Raw genomic sequence first — 15,981 nt, 5'->3', positions numbered from 1 at the left:
TTGGTCTGTAAATATTCACAGTGTTCCCTCAAAGTTTTTGTCCTTTCCTTGGGGCCAGTGGCAGTGTCTTTACTTCCATGTGTGGTTTCAGTAATCTTCGGGTCCTCTCTCTTTATCTTGGTGAGTCTAGGTAAGAGCTGGTAAACTTTTGGCTTGGTTGATTCTCTCTGGTGTTACTGGTTTAGCTTAGTGCCGGCCCATCAGGTGATGTTTGGGGGGATACAGGAAGTCAAGAAATGGTCCTCCCTTTTCTTGCCTGAGGTTTGCAGAGGTCAGCCTTGTGCATCATTTCCTAGGAGCTGTAATTGTTTTTTGAGACAGGGCCTCTGCTTGGGATCTGAAGTTCACTGACTAGGCTAGGCTGTGCAGCCAGTGAGCCCCCTGGAAGTACCTGCCTTGACCTCTCCAGAGCTGCTACAGTAGGTATGTGCCACGGTCTTGTATCCGTTCTGGGAATCTGAACTCAGGCCTTGGTGCTTACACAGCAAGACCTTTACTGACTAAGCCATCTCGTCAGGTCCCCTTACTAATTTTTCAATAGGTATGAAGTTTATCATACAGTATATCATGAGGCCATACCTTTTTTAAAAGGACAAAGGAGCACATTTAATTTAAAAGTCATGCTAAATACAGCTGGAAGCAGTTTGGGAACTTCTGACGGCTTTGCAGCATTTGCTCTGTGTAAAAGTCATCTGCATAGTGTTCACCGGTGGCTTCTAGACAGCCACTTTCCTTCATCCTTTCTGGGTGGAGCCTCTTGGGGCTGCCCTTAGGACATGTCACTTTGTATGCCAGGTAGCCATAAGCTCTGTTTGTGCTTCTGTGCTCACTGGAAGGATGTATTGGTGTGTTTTCCAGTGACTTCACCATCAGTGGGAGTCACTTGCCTCCATGCTCTGCCCTTTCTGCTGCCTTTTCACCAAGTCCTCCCACTGGCCTTTCTTTGTCACCTGTAACCAAGACTGGAGAGGGTCAGAGTGAGTCTGACCCTCTTTTCATCTGCTGGTGTGGTTGTTAGATGCCTTTTGGTGTTGTGGGTCGCATCCTTGGGTTCTGTCCTCATTCCCTAAATGTCTTTTGGCTGTGAACATCAGTGCCAGTCGCTGCCTCCCGAGCGAAGTTTCTGAGGAGGTTTTCAGGCCCTAAAAAGCGCTCTCGGGAGGGACACACTGGCCACTGGCCCTCAATCTTGCCCTGATCAGGGCAAGTGGTTGTAGAACAGCTCCCGGTTCTCCATGCTTCGAGGTATGTTCTGTCCTTCATCTACCACTAGAGAGGGCTGTGTCACTGCCTCCTAGATCCGCCCATACCCACCCAGGGTGATGATGGGAGTGGTCCTCACCGAGGCAGGCTTGCTGGATGAGTGGCACAGTCACTGGGTCCTTGTGGTAAGCTTTTGCAACTATGTGTGACTCCCACTGCAGATTCATGTTTGAGGAGGGCAGCTCTACAGCCCTGTCTCCCCTCCCACCCCAAGGACCACTCTCCTCTACAGTTCTGCTGGCCCTGGTTCCCAGCAGTGAGCAAGAGCAACTCCTGAACTTATGGGTGGAAGGTGCTGAAGGAGACTGAACATGAGAGTGATAAAGGTCTGTCTCCTCCCGTTCCAGCTGTGTTGGGGTGGAAGAGGAAGAGGCACCAGACATCGACATTTACCACTGCCCGAACTGCGAGAAAACCCATGGCAAGTCCACACGTGAGTACCTCAGCCCACGGGGAGCATCAGGGTCAAAGCCCATGGCTCTGGTGGTGGGGGCCCCTCCAGCTCAGCTGACTGACTTTTGGTTTACTCTTGCCCTCAGAGGCAGTCATGCAGACGCCACCATCCCCAAGGCCTTGCCAGGACCACACTTAGCACCTATAGGCTAGCCCATGTTAAGTGTGAGCTTGGGGCTCAGATGATAAAAGGTGTATCCAAGGCCCCAAGCTCAGCCAAGCCCCATACGTGTGTGGCCCTATTGTCCATCCTCTGGGAGCTTGGTTTATCCCACCTAACACCCCTACAGGAAGTCTTTGAGGGCCTGGTTTTTCCACAGTGCCTGCTGTTGTGAATCCATTGCTTCTTCCTACCCTGGGCCCTGCTATGCAGCAGGTGCTGGGGGATGCCAAGGTGCAGGATCTGCTCATACTACACAGTTTCGTCTAAGTGGGCTTTGAGCTCAAAGGCTGAGCCCTAGTTACAAGTGGAGAGCAGAGATGTAGCCAGTGGGAACACAGGGACTGGACCTGTGCATTTGCTCCTCTGTGTGTGTGTGTGTGTGTGTGTGTGTATGGGTGTGACTCCATCCCCGTCCTCAGGGCTCCTGCCTATGCTGGTGTGAGAAGCGCTCACATACACTGCAGGGTCACTGTTCACATCCCGTGCCTGAGGCTAGAGGGTTGAGCTGGAAGATTTGGATGGGTCACAGGGGAATGTGACCTGCTCCCATCTGGTCACTATGTCACTCTCCTTTCAGGAGAAGCTCACCCTGGTGCTCAGTGCAAGCTGAGAGGCCGTGTCCCCTGGCTTCGTAGACTAAGACCTACGAACAGAAAGAGCTGAACATGAAATAGACGCAGACAGTGGGATGGGGTAGTGAGGTAGAAATGCAGGCAATGGGAGAGACTCAGGCACCAGGGGACTCCAGTACCAGGGTTGTCCAGCTAACAGGGGGACATTGGCAGTGGGAGTGCCCACACTCCTGTTCAGTGGACCAAGTCTTATCCAAGATTCTGGGGACATTGGGGCCTGGTGTGGCTCCTGGTGAGGCTGGTACTAGTGGGGTGGGTGCTCCCGGCTCCTGGGCTCTCCGTTGTGTCTTGGATCTCCTGGGGCCTGGCCTGTGCATTACTAGAATGGTGAGGCAGCTCTGGTTTCTGGTCAGGCCCTAGCACATCCTTACTATCTGGCGGTGCTGCGAGATCACCATCCAGGCCTCTGAGGCACCTTCCAGACCTCCCAGCCCAGAGCGCTCAAGCTCAGAGGTGGGTAAGCTAAGTTACCGATGATGCAGACAGGAAGGAGTGTTCTTGCTCTCTGGCACCTTGTTAAGCTCGGGATCTTCTTTATCTTTATGTCAGAAATAAGACAAACATGGAATGCGTCCACCAGGACTTGGAGCTGGTCCCTGGGGCCCGGGAGGCTGGGTCAGGGCAGAGCAGGGTTGGACCACCAGCAGGCATGTTCTTAGGAAGGATGGGGGTAAAGTGGTGTGTGCTCATCTCAGGGCCCCTGATGAGGGTGATCTGGAAGATGCTAGGGTCACACTGCCCTGGATGGTTCATGCCACAGGTGCACCTGGGAGTCATTTCTAAGGAGACTCCAGATTCTCAGAGAAGAAGGTAGAAACTGGCTGGAGCCTCTCCTGGCAGTCACAAATGTTTCAAGGGGTCCTGGCTTGGGGGCTCTTGCCTGTCTGCCCAGAGTAGACTAACAAAGGTGTGGTGTGGGTTTGAGCAGGTTAAGTTAGTGGCCAACAGTTTGATTTAGGGGTAGGGGTGGGGTTGTTGGGCATCTTCACAAGCCACATTTGACTGTGTCCACAAGCTATCTGCTGGGGAAGGCATATGCACTGCATCACCAAACCCTGCCCGTGGGCCTGGTGGGGGGAGGGGTTTGAGCAGAGGCTGCACAGTCAGCCTGGAGCCCAGGAGCCAGCTCCCAGGGAGTGATTATGCAGAGGGTACCTGTGTTCTTACCCTGTGCCACCGTAAATGTTTGTTTTCTGGTTTTGCCTTTGTAACCAATGCCACAGGCTGTGCGGCTTAAATAGCAGGATATTCATTTTGTGCTGTTCAGAGGATAGAGAAGTCCAAAATCAAGTGCACGCTAGCGTCTATGGCTTCTTCCTATAGGGTGGAAGGGTGAGGAAGCCTCCCGTGGTTTCTGTCCCCATGATGTTTCCTGACTCTCCTCTATGGATCTGGGGCACAGACTTCAGTCAGAGCATGCTTATGTTTATGTGGACATTGTGTCCTTGTGTGTGTGTATGTGTGTGTGTGTGTCCATTTGCATGTGTGTTCACACTGGGGTATAGACTCTCACTGCTATTTTTGAGAGACCTTTCTGTCTCTTTCACCCTGGCCTGAGGCAGGCTCTCCCACATGCTTTCTCTTCATTAAGCAACATTGGTGTGGGTTCTAAGGCTCAACCCCAAACCTTACACAGTCTCATCTGTGTGTTCTTTGGGGGTGATTTTGGCCTGCGGGTCTTGGTCAAGGTCTTGAGACAGGTTTATTTGACCAACAAAACATTTGGTACAGGAGTACAGGGCTCCTGGACATGCCTGGCAGTGCCTTCTGTGGTAGAGACCAGAGACCTGACATAGCTCTGCAGTCCCAGCACAGAAGCTCATATGTGCAAAGTGTGCTCACCTTGATGATGGGACACACTCCCCATCCCTGGCTTGGGCCATCACTCTCATGTTCACTGTGGGGTCAGGGTGAGAACCCAGGTGTCCCCAGCACTGAGGGCTACATGACAACTTCAATACCATGGACTGCTTGGCATTCCTATACTGTGGGTTGACTCACCATTTTGGGTCAGTTCATGGGCACGGTGACTGGGAGGTGGGGAAAGAGTGTATGAACAGGGAAGGTCCTGGCAGGAAGGTGGCAGTTCTTCATATGGACGCCAAGCATCCTATGTCCTCCCACTATGGGACAGTGAGCCCCTGGTCTGTGCTGGCGAGCTTCCTAGCTACCTTTCTATGCCCTGGGATGCCCGGCTGGGGTGTTTCCTTGTAGGAGTAAGGGCTTCCAAAGTTGGGTGGGAGCTGTACTTGGAACACGCTCATCTTCTGTCTCCTCCACAGTCAAGAAAAAGCGGACCTGGCACAAACACGGCCCTGGGCCAACACCGGACGTGAAACCAGTGCAGAATGGCAGTCAGCTGTTCATCAAGGAGCTGCGGAGCCGAACCTTCCCCAGGTGGGTGGGGTCCAGGCGCTGCTGCCCAAGGTGTGGGCCCATCCACTGAAGCCCTGCATCCTCCTTCTGTCTTCCCATCACTGCACCCGGGACTGTGTGTTCACTCAGCCCGCATGTCTTTCACTGGGGACGTCCTCTTCCAGGAGAGCAAAAAGCAGGAACCTGCTGTGGAGGCAGGAGCTTCAGGCCTTCCACAGACAGGTCACCTCTCCCCTCTCTCAGTACCTCTTAAGGACTGAATGTCTTTCCATCCTGGTGTCTGGCCGCCTGCCTCATGCTCTCCCTGCCTGGTAGAGGCCCTTACCTTTCTTCTACTTCCTACATCCTTGTTCTGTCTGAGGTCTGGCAAAGAAGTAGGCAAACAAGGATCCCTGTGGGAAAGGCCAGTTTAAGGGAAGCTGTTCTGAGTCACCTACAGTTGAGAGGTTAGTTCTGTTTGTCTGACCGAAAGTCTTTATTTCTCTCTTACGTTGGAAGGATAGCATCACTGGGCAGAGAATTCTCAGTTGGTGGGTTTCTGCTGATGTTTATTGTGAAACCTCACATGGGCAGCTGAGCTTAGGTTTTGTTCTTGCTCCTCTGAGCAGAGAGCCTCTCGTTCAGCTCCCCTGACCACCCTGAGGTGCAGTCACTTACCATAATGCACCCGTACAAAGTTCAGTAGCTTTTGATACGTTCACAGATGTGTGCCTCTTCATTAGTCAAGTTCAGAGCCTTTAACCCTATTCCCCCCCCCCCCCCACAAAGAAATCCTGCCAACTTCTTCCCATATCCCTGAGAAACCTCGGCACCTTTTCTTCTGGTCCTGCTTTCTCGTGGGTAACTCTGCTTCCCGGGGCTTGTTCCTAGAAAGAGCATCACCCAGTAGAGGGGTGGCTTCTTTTACTTCGATTATTTTCAAGGCCCACTGCGTTGTACCGTCTGTCAGGACTTGGTTCTCTTTTTGGCTGAGTAGAATCCCATTGTCTGGCCAGACCGGTTGCTGTGTGTATCCCTCTGATGTGTGTCACGGCTGATGGCCATTTGGGTGGTTTTCTGTTTCTGTTTTTGTTTTTATATTTTTATTTTTTAGCTACTATGAATAATTGTGGTCTAAATATTTATACACATGTTTTTGTGTGGTCATATGTTTTCGTTTCTCAGTGTGGAGCCACTGGGTCAGATGGAAAATCCGTGTTTAATTGTCTGAGAACTGCCAGGCTGCTTTGCAAGGCGGCTGCATCACGTGACACCCCTGCCAGCCGTGGTGGAGCGGGGTTCTCTCAGTCTGTGGCTCGCTCTCCTTAGTGTGGCGCTTCTGAATCTGGCCGTCTTGTGGATGTGAAGTGGATCCATGTTTTGACTTGCATGTCTCTTTCATGACTGAAGATGCTGAGCAACTTTTTGTTTACATGTGAGCTTCTCTGTTCTCTTCCTAGAAAAATCTATTGAGCTCTTTTACCTCATACACTGCATGTGTGTACGCACATGTGCGCACCTGCATTTGGAGGCCAGAGGATTACCTTAGGTGTTATCAGGCATGGGCCTCCTCCTCTTCCTCCCCCTCCCCCTTCTCTTCCCCTCCTCTTCCTCCTCCCCTTCTTCTTTCTGAGACAGAGTTTCCTCAGCCCTTTGCCTCACACTTTAAATATTTTTAGATTATATTTACATATCTATTTGTGTGTACATGCATTTGTGTGTATGAACAGACCTGCTGGCAGGCACTTTTATCTGCCGAGTCTCTCACTGATTCTGCCTCACATTTAAAAAAAATTCTTTTAGATTTTATGTGTACGAGTGTTTTGCCCGTATGTATGTATATATGTATGTATATGTGTGTGTATAATAAAAATTATGTGTTTGTGTCTGCGCTCATAAATACAGGTGCTTATGTAGAACAGAAAAGGCCATTGCCTCCCCTGGAGCTGGAATTGTAGGCAGCTGTCAGCTGTTGAACCCTCTCCAGACCCTCTTTACATATGCTGGAGGCTCGGTCTTTATGCAAGATTGGCAGGTATTTCCTGCCCCATCCATCTGTCTTGTGACTTTTTTGATGGCAGCTTTTGAAGCAGAAAGTCCTTCTGATGTCCTGGTTTTATCTAACCTTTCATTTGTTTCTTGTGCTCTTGTTGCAATCTAAAACCTTTACCACATCCAAGGTCCTGAAGATTTATCTTCCTGGTGTCTCCTAAAAGTTCTGTAGTGTTAGCTGTTAAGTTTATACTTTGATACATTTTGAGTTAATTTTTGAATATGGAATGGAGTAAGTAACTTCATTACGTGTGTGTGTGTGTGTGTGTGTGTGTGTCTGTGTGTGTGTGTGTCTGTGTGTGTGACTTTCTATTTGTTCCAGTATCACTTGTTGAAAAGGCTACCTTTTGCTTACACGGCCTTGGCACCTCTATTGAGATTAATTGTTTGTCAGTGTCCACATTTATGTCTGGACAGAATTCTAGGTGCCGGTCTGTGTTTGTCCTTGTGCCAGGACTACACTTGACTCCTGTATTAAATTTTGAAGATCTGTAAGTCTTGAATTGTAAGCTCTTCATTTTCATGACTGTGATATTCTGGCTCCTTCATGTAGCCCACGGTGGATTTTAGGACCAGCTTGTGAGTTTCTACAGGAAAGTTACCTGGGATTCCACAAGATGTGGTAGAAGGATTTGGTTTTGCTCTCTTTTCCAAAATATGTGTGTGGGGATGGGGTGGGGGGAGATGCATGAGAAAGTGAGAGACCCACGAGGAGCATGTCTCGCTGCCTGCCTCTGCTGCAGTACAAAGGGTGGCCTGCATGCAGGAACACGGCAGAGCTTTGCTGTCCCTTGTCACTGTGGTCCCTGACCTTCGTGTCCCCGTTACAGTTATCAGTGGACCCGTATGCCTTGCTTCCAGAGTGGATTACTGGAATCAGCACCACAGACTTGCCTACAGCTGTCTCAGTGATAATTGTTAGGGCGCTGCTGCAGGCCAGCCTCTAGGGACCTGGGAGGCATGTGGCCAGGGACACTGAGGCCTCCCACCCTCCCTCTCTCCATAGTGCTGAAGACGTGGTGTCCCGTGTGCCAGGTAGCCAGCTCACCGTGGGCTACATGGAGGAGCATGGCTTCACTGAGCCCATCCTTGTCCCCAAGAAAGATGGCCTGGGCTTGGCTGTCCCTGCCCCAACATTCTACGTGAGTGACGTGGAGAACTATGTGGGTGAGTACTGCCCTTTGCATCCCTTCTTCAAGCCTGGAGTAGGGGGTATTGCAGTAAAGAGCTGTGGTGAGTGTTTGATCCCTGGGCTTATCCTCGATCTGGTGAGAGCAGGTGAGGCTCAAGGCTCTTAAGATAGGATCTATAACCAAACCTGAAGCCACAGCCATCCTCCTGTGGCTGTTCCGGCACGAATGGCCACACACTCCATTTTAAATGAGTGCTGGGCATCTGAGCTCAGAATATGTAAATTCTGTGCTTTACCCAGGGCTCCATCACCTTGACTTTCATGAAGGTTTGTTGTGGTGGAGGTGAGAGTAGAGGTGGGGCTCGATAAGTAGTTCTAGCTGGTCTGGAACTCTAGGTAGACCAAGCTGCCCTTGAACTCACAAAGCTCTGTCTGCCCCTGCCAACACACCCAGCACATGGAACATTTCAAACACAATGAAGAAAACAGACAGACAGACAGCCTGTGCATTGGCTGTTGGCTGCATACCCACCAGCCTTATGTTGATTTTTCTCCTTCCTGAACTTCTTCCCCTTTCATTGTCTTAAGATTTATGTTTGCCTATAACTTTTCCCTGTGAACTTCACTGCTAGCTGAACATGGTTTGATCCATCCCTGGACCACATTGGTGACAATTCCCTGTCATGATGTTGTCATCTACAAATATGGTGGACCACATTCCTGGCTTCCCTGAGACACACGTGGTTATGGGCTCCATGTTAGATACGCTTATACTCTGACTTAGTTCTCCCCAGTCCTTCAGAAGATCCATGTTTAAAGTTGTGAAGAAGGATCTCCATGTAAGCCTGATGACCTGAGCTTACGTTCCCAGGACCCACATTAAAAGCTAATGTGTTAGTGTGCATTATAATCCCGCCACCCCTGCTGGAAAATGGAAGCCAGGGACAGGGAATCCCCAGAAGCTCACAGGCAAGCTGGTCTGGAGTATGCAGCAGCAAAGAACAGAGAAACCTTGAAAATCAAGCAGACCAGAAGCTGTGGACCAGCTCTTGAAAGTTGTCTTCTGACCTCCACACATGCATTTGCACATGAATGCATGCACACATTTGTGTACACACACACACACACACAGCTATTTACATGATAAAGGTCCTGGGTTTTATCTCCAGATTTATTTATTTATTTATTTATTTATTTATTTGTAGTTTTTTGAGACAGGGTTTCTCTGTAGCCATGGCTGTTGTCCTGGATCTTGCTCTATAGACCAGGCTGACCTCAGACTCACAGAGATCCTCCTGCCTCTGCCTCCTGAGTGCTGGGATTAAAGGTGTGCACCAGCACCACCTAGCAAAACACTCTTATTTACATTTGGTCGTTTGACTCAGAGTTTGAACAGGATGGTTTGTGTGTCCCTTACATCTCCCTCTGTGTGTGCCATTCTGTCCGGGCGGGGCCTGCAGAACTTCTCAGATCCAGGCTGTGATTGGTTCTCAGTGCACCAGCTGTGGCATCCAGGGACTCACTGTGCCCTGGGTGTTTTCTTGAGAGCTTCAGCTTGAAAACCTGCTTGTGTACTCTCAAGGGTTTGTGGCCCTCCCTTCCCATCAGGTGCTCCTCCATCTTTGAGGACACCTACAGTCCCTAATAGAAACCTGTTATGATGCCACCTTGGTCAGTGGGGCCTGGTGTCCAGGATTCTTGTCCACAGATGTTCTAACAGGTTCCACCTTGTGTCTGAGCAGCCACTGTGGCCCTGACAGAGGGCACCTTTGCCTGTCTACTCTGTGTTATTTCCTCCTCTCTTGGTTGTGAATCTTCTGTAAAGACTTTTCTATCCTTAGCTATTTGACGAGCCTCAACTTTTCCCCATCAGACACAGAAAGGGCAAGATAAATAGTCCCGAGTAGTCGCCAATTGATCAGTGAGAACAGCATGTTGGTGCTTATATTAGTTTCCCTATATTAGCATTCTACTGCTATAATAAAAAGTCGAGACAAATAATTTATAAAGGGGGAAGGGTATTTGAATTCATGATTCTAGAGCCACCAGTCCATAGACATTGTCTCCAAAGTTTGGGGTCACTGGTAAGATTGTGTATGATGGAACAAACTGTTCATATCATAAGTCAGGAAGCAAAAGAAAGGCCAGGGTTCTACAATCCCCTCCAGGGACCTCCTAGCATCCTCTGACTAGACACCACATACTAAAGGTTCCACTCTTCCAAATAGCAGCACAGGCTGGGACCAAGCCTTTATATTCATATCAAATAAGTGGCCTTGAAATGCAGGGCTCTTGGCTTTTAATTTTAATATTTTTCTGGAAGTACTTATGCCAAGATGTCCGTCATTATCTGAAGCTCAAGTTGGCTAAGCATCTGTGTATTTATTTGCTGATGTGGCCTTTCTAGCTGAGGTGAGATTCACCACTTCACAATGTCACAGGGTCCAGAAAAGCAGCATCCATTACTCTGAATCCACAGCAATTATAGGTAGGAGAGATAGGCTCAGCCCCTATTTGTCCTGGGGGGTGGGGGTGGGAGGAGGGAACGGCCATGCACAAAGGCAGCCGAGGACAGGTAAGTGTTCACACCACCATGTCCTCCAGGGAGGCCATAGCGCTTTCCTTGCATGTTCATGTCCTGCTTCCTCCCCAGGGCCGGAGAGGAGTGTGGATGTGACAGACGTTACCAAACAGAAAGACTGCAAAATGAAGCTGAAAGAATTCGTGGACTATTACTATAGCACGAACCGCAAGCGTGTTCTCAACGTGACCAACCTCGAGTTCTCAGACACCAGGTGACAGGCTACTCTGGGTTGGTTGGCAGGTTTGGCTCAAAGCCAATGTCATCAGCTTGGAGTTTACAGGATGGTGTTGGGCCATCCTGATGTGAGGGCTGCAAGCGCTGTCTCAGGTCCTGCTCTGGGTTCCAGGGCTGTGAGCCTGGTTTGGGGTTCCACCCTGGTGTGGGGACTGTGAAGCATTGCTTGAGGTTTTGCTCTGGGTGGACGCTGCAAAGCCTGGCTTGCGGCCCTACTCTGCATGGCCTGCTGCTGTCCTGTGAATTGCCCAGCAGTCACCATTCAGACCTGGTTCTCCTTTCTCTTAAAACACACTGAACAGCTCAGATGAAACAGGAGCCAAAGGAAAACACCCACTCGCAGAGAAAGCCACTGGGGCAGCATGGACGAGTCCCTTCCAGATGAATGTGCTCCTCGTGCACACTAATGACATGCTGGGATGGCACACTGACATTTGCACACACCTGTGGCACACAAACACAAACACATAACAAATTGACACACACTCATGACACACAGACCATGCGCGCACCCACTCACACTCTGCACTCATGGATGCCTGTCTTAGGGTTTGCACACACCCACTCACACTCAGTGCACTCACAGATGCCTGTCTTATGGTTCACACACACCCACTCACACTCAGTGTACTCATGGATGTCTCTGGACAAACGAAGACACAGCATAATGACACACTCTCAGGACACACCGAGGCAACCCACAGATAGAACCATATCACTACACACTCATAGAACGAGATGTAGACATGCTGAGGACATTTCACACTCAGGAACACTCTGAGGACACAGCACTGGCATGGCTGGGACACCTGCAGCATATTCATTGTGTGAACACCCAGCCCCCTTGGACAGTCCATGACCACGGAAACTCTCAGCACACGTGACACTAACGTCACACACAGCACTTCCAGTACACGCGCCAAATGTACTGACACTCTTGCATGCACATGCATACTCACCTACACAGGACTGAACTGCCGTGGCTGCTCTGCCTATCACTTGCCTCAACCTATGAGGCCACACATAGAGGTCCCAGCAGGTCTCAGGTGTTATCATTGGCATGATTCTGCTGGACGGTGTGTCTGTGGGTCATTTATGCACAAGCTCTATCCTATCTTCAGACTGGGCCAACAGGACTAGGCTGTGGTTCTTGGTGGAGTTTTCATGACGATGGAGAGTTCCCCTCCACTGGTTGGGAGAGACAGCAAGCCTAGAGATCACACACATGAAGATCAGGGAGCACAGACAGGGAGAGGAGCCTGGAGTCTGATACCTTAATGGGTCCTAGGCTTTTTCCAACAGCATTAAAAACCTGTGAGGGGTTTTAATTGTTTGTAGGAGGAAGGCATGGGTTCCCTGGCGGTGACTGAGAGGGGTCTCCAGGACAGGTATGCATCATGCACACCAGATGTGGGAGTCAGGAAAGTTGCACGTGTAAGGTGCATGTCCCACAGAGAAACAGTCTCCAAATGCAGAACTTATGTGTGTCGTATTGAGGGTGTGGAAGGAGTTTAGGGACTAGAGGTTGAGTCAGGGTGCTAGAGTCCCACCTATAGGTATGAGAAAAGCCAGTTCATATGTAAGATGGATGGATACAGAGGATCAGGTTATACAGACCTACCCTAGACAGCCTGGTCAGGTGAATGAGATAAAGACTCACAGGGCCACAGGAGTTCAGCTAAGTGTAGAGGCATGAGAGGGCAGTTTGGCCTGAGGCAGCGAGAACGGTCACACCTGGTTCTCTGTTGTGGCATGGGGGCTGCAGACGTTTCACTGAGCCCCAGGTGTATTACATTACTATCTATCGCTACGATAAAACACCGTGACCAAGAGAAAGTTGGAGAGGAGAGGGCTTATTTCACTTTATAGTTCATCATGCTGTGAAGTCAGGGAGGGAACCTGGAGGTAGGGACTGTAGCAAAGGCCATGGAGAAGTACTGCTTACTGTCTTGCTCCCGTGGCTTGACCTGTTTCCCAGGACCATCTGCCCAGGGGTGGCACCACCACCCACAGTGGCCTAGTCCTTCCCATATTGGTTATCCCTTAGACCAGGGTTGCAGGCTCAAGTCACCCAACCTGGAATGACAGGTACCTTTGAACGCTTCCAATAGGTGCTTCCCCATGTACCAGCAGGCAGTTTCAAAGTTGGGAAACTGAGTCAGGCTGCTGACTAGTCAAGAAGATGCCCTCCAGGCCTGTCTATAGACCAGTCTGATACAGATGTTTTCTCAGTCAGAGTTCCCTTCTCAGATGACTCCGGCTTATGTCAAGTTAGAAAAAAGCCAACTAGCACACCAGGTCACTTACGCCTTTCCCCACCTTCCCTGAAAGGGAGGTGGCCTTTCTTCAAATGGCACACAAGGCACCGTTGAGAAGCATTTTTTCTGAGCGCCTCGTGGCGCCAACCCCAGGGGGCCACTTTAAGGCTCTCTGAGACCTTTCTCTCACCCCTCTTTATTGGGGGTGGAGTCAATCCCCTGTGGCCTTTGCAGCCCCACTCTGTGGCTAGGCTCACCCCACCCTCTGCAGCCTTTCCTTTCCTCCCCTAGGAAGTGAGATGCCTGCCCAGGGCCTGCAGATTTACAAGGTAGAATGTGGAAGGAGCCTCGCACTGTTCCTACCTTAGAGTGCATTAAAAATGGGAGCCCCAGGGCCCCGGCCTCCTGACTCCTCTTCCTTTTATGGCTCTAGAATGTCCAGCTTTGTGGAGCCACCTGACATTGTGAAGAAACTGTCGTGGGTGGAAAACTACTGGCCTGATGATGCGCTGCTGGCCAAGCCCAAGGTGACCAAGTACTGCCTGATCTGTGTGAAGGACAGCTACACCGACTTCCACATTGACTCTGGAGGTGCCTCAGCATGGTACCATGTCCTCAAGGTGAGCCACACCTCCTAGACACACCCTTGTCCTCAGGGTGACAGTCCCTCTGAGTCCTGTCTGTGGCCAGCAAGTCACCCACTTCCTGGGTTGGGAGACACTGGGATGGCCAGTTGTGGGACAGGAAGCCAAGGAGATGTACATATATAAGGAGCACTCGGGACCAGTGACATACATGTGTTTAATGTCCTTAGAGCTCATTAACTATTAGGAGAGGCCACTGGGTCACTTAGTGCCCAGAGTAGAGTGCAGAGGTGCTGGGAAGACTTCCCAGAACCCATTCCAGAGTCAGAAGGCGAGATGGTGGCTACATGAGCCAGCAGGGAGGGTTGGGGGCTCACCACTGAGGCAGAGGGGGAGCTAAGAGAACTGGATGTGTTTAACAACAAAAATCCTGGCTCTGCCAGCTGCAAACTACACTTCTCCAGACCAGCTCTGGCTCGAGCTGGGGCGGTAACCTCACATGCCTGCGCCAGTCCTGTGAGGCTTTGAATAAGCCGTCATCACGTCTGTCCCGGAACATGAGAATGAGGCTCTTTATGCTCGGTGCAGAGCCTGGTCCGGGCTTCATATAACCACCTGGGAAATGGTGACTTCCTTTTATCCAGCCTGGAAGCCTAGAAGCTCTGAAGAGCAGGGACTTGTTGGGTGGCAGTCTGCATTTTTTTATTACTCCTGAGCCCACGAGGAATTTGTAGCATCATGGAATAATAATGTGTGTACTGCTCCTGACCAGGCTCACACACCTAGAACCTTCCAGAACACAAGGCAGTATTGAAGGTGGCAGTGGTGAGCCTTACAGGGTGACTTTCAAGTCAGAACCCACCACTGGTCCCAGCAGGTTGTGATGGGCTCCACTCCAGGCCCATTGTCCCCAGCACCTAGTGGGCTCTGCTACCTGCCTCTGTGCCCCAGCTCCTAGTGGGCTGTATCCCCTGTCCAAGAGTCCCTAGCACCCAGTAGACTCTACTCCCTAATGTCACCTGAGCCTTGTGGGCTCTGCTTCTGTTCTAGTTTTTCTAGTACCATATGGCTTCTTCCCCACCTACCACCCCCAGAAACCTGGTGGGCTCCGACCTTGCCCCAGAGTCCTCAGCATCCAGTAGGCTCTACCCTCAACTCCAGTATCCTCAACACCCAGTAGGCTCTGCCCCCCACACCAGCATCCTTAGCACCCAGTAGGCTCTACCCCCCACACCAGCATCCTCAGTCAGATTATTGTCCACTTCAGCAGCCCCAGCACCAGGTGGGCTCTGTCCCACATCCCTGGTGTTTCGGCTCTGCCAGTGAGTTCTTTTGACAGGGGGAGAAGATCTTCTATCTCATCCGGCCAGCCTCAGCCAACATCTCCCTATATGAGCGCTGGCGGTCAGCCTCCAACCACAGCGAGATGTTCTTCGCCGACCAGGTGGACAGGTGCTATAAGTGCACTGTCAAGCAGGGCCAGACCCTCTTCATCCCCTCAGGTGAGTGTGCTGCACAGGTACAGGGCCCATTCCTCATGCTGCATTCCCCTGACAGGGTGTCTTGCTGTCCCTAGCCGGGCCTGCCCTGGTCAGCACCAGGTTAGCTCAGGGCTGTGTGGCAAGCTGACTTTGGTGTGGGAGACCTGGCTCAGTCAGTAGCTCTAGAGGAAAAGGGTGGTCGTTCAGAAGGCTTCCTAAGGAATGCTTCAACTGGTGCAATGTAAAGTCCTGAGCAGCTGAGGCCGCCAGCCTCTCCCGGGAAGATGAACCGCAGAGCTGAGCAGTCCACTCTAAAAGACTTCTTCCTTCTAACGTAACTTGACCACATTTTTGAGATTGAAGTGTGAGCCCCACTGTACCATCCAGGAGCTGATCCACATGCTGGTTTCCTAGTGATTACGTGTGTTCTTTTTCACTTAAAATCAGGATCCAAATGAGGCTGCAGAACATGACTGAACTCAGCCTTTGACTGGCTCTAGGGTCTCTCCTTCCTTTAAGTCATCTTTACAGTTACTCTGGGAGGGAGGCATTATGGCTTTTCTGGAGTTCAGCCCCACCTCCATCCCCCTGGGATAACCTAGAAACAAATCTCTGCCTCTGGGGAAAATGGCAGTCCCAGCCCTATCTCTTCTGACCTGTGTGCACAGGTCTGAGACTTGGGTTCCCTCTCCTGATGGCAGTGCTGCCCTGGGGTGTGAGCATGTCCCCTTGGCACCTAGGCCTCAGTTTCTATCTGTATGGTACTCGAGTGTTCAATAGCCTATGTGAC

General features: G+C 50.8%; 1 protein-coding gene across 2 annotated transcripts in view; it reads left to right on the top strand.

The window, feature by feature from the left end:
• The window catches only part of Phf2 (PHD finger protein 2), a 68,915-nt gene that overhangs the window by 34,801 nt on the left and 18,133 nt on the right, over positions 1-15,981 (top strand). For both annotated transcript variants that reach the window (XM_029468261.1, XM_021180212.2), the window contains exons 2-7: positions 1,611-1,696; positions 4,794-4,908; positions 7,925-8,085; positions 10,704-10,845; positions 13,560-13,746; positions 15,050-15,212. In XM_029468261.1, coding sequence (XP_029324121.1) covers positions 7,977-8,085; positions 10,704-10,845; positions 13,560-13,746; positions 15,050-15,212 — 601 coding nt within the window. In that variant the 5' untranslated portion in view covers positions 1,611-1,696; positions 4,794-4,908; positions 7,925-7,976. The remainder of the gene's footprint in view (positions 1-1,610; positions 1,697-4,793; positions 4,909-7,924; positions 8,086-10,703; positions 10,846-13,559; positions 13,747-15,049; positions 15,213-15,981) is intronic.

The sequence above is a fragment of the Mus caroli genome, chromosome 13 (assembly GCF_900094665.2).
Source record: "Mus caroli chromosome 13, CAROLI_EIJ_v1.1, whole genome shotgun sequence".
NCBI classification, from domain to species: domain Eukaryota; kingdom Metazoa; phylum Chordata; class Mammalia; order Rodentia; family Muridae; genus Mus; species Mus caroli.
The sequence above is the reverse complement of the archived record's forward strand: the minus strand, read 5'-3'. Positions and strand labels throughout refer to the sequence as shown.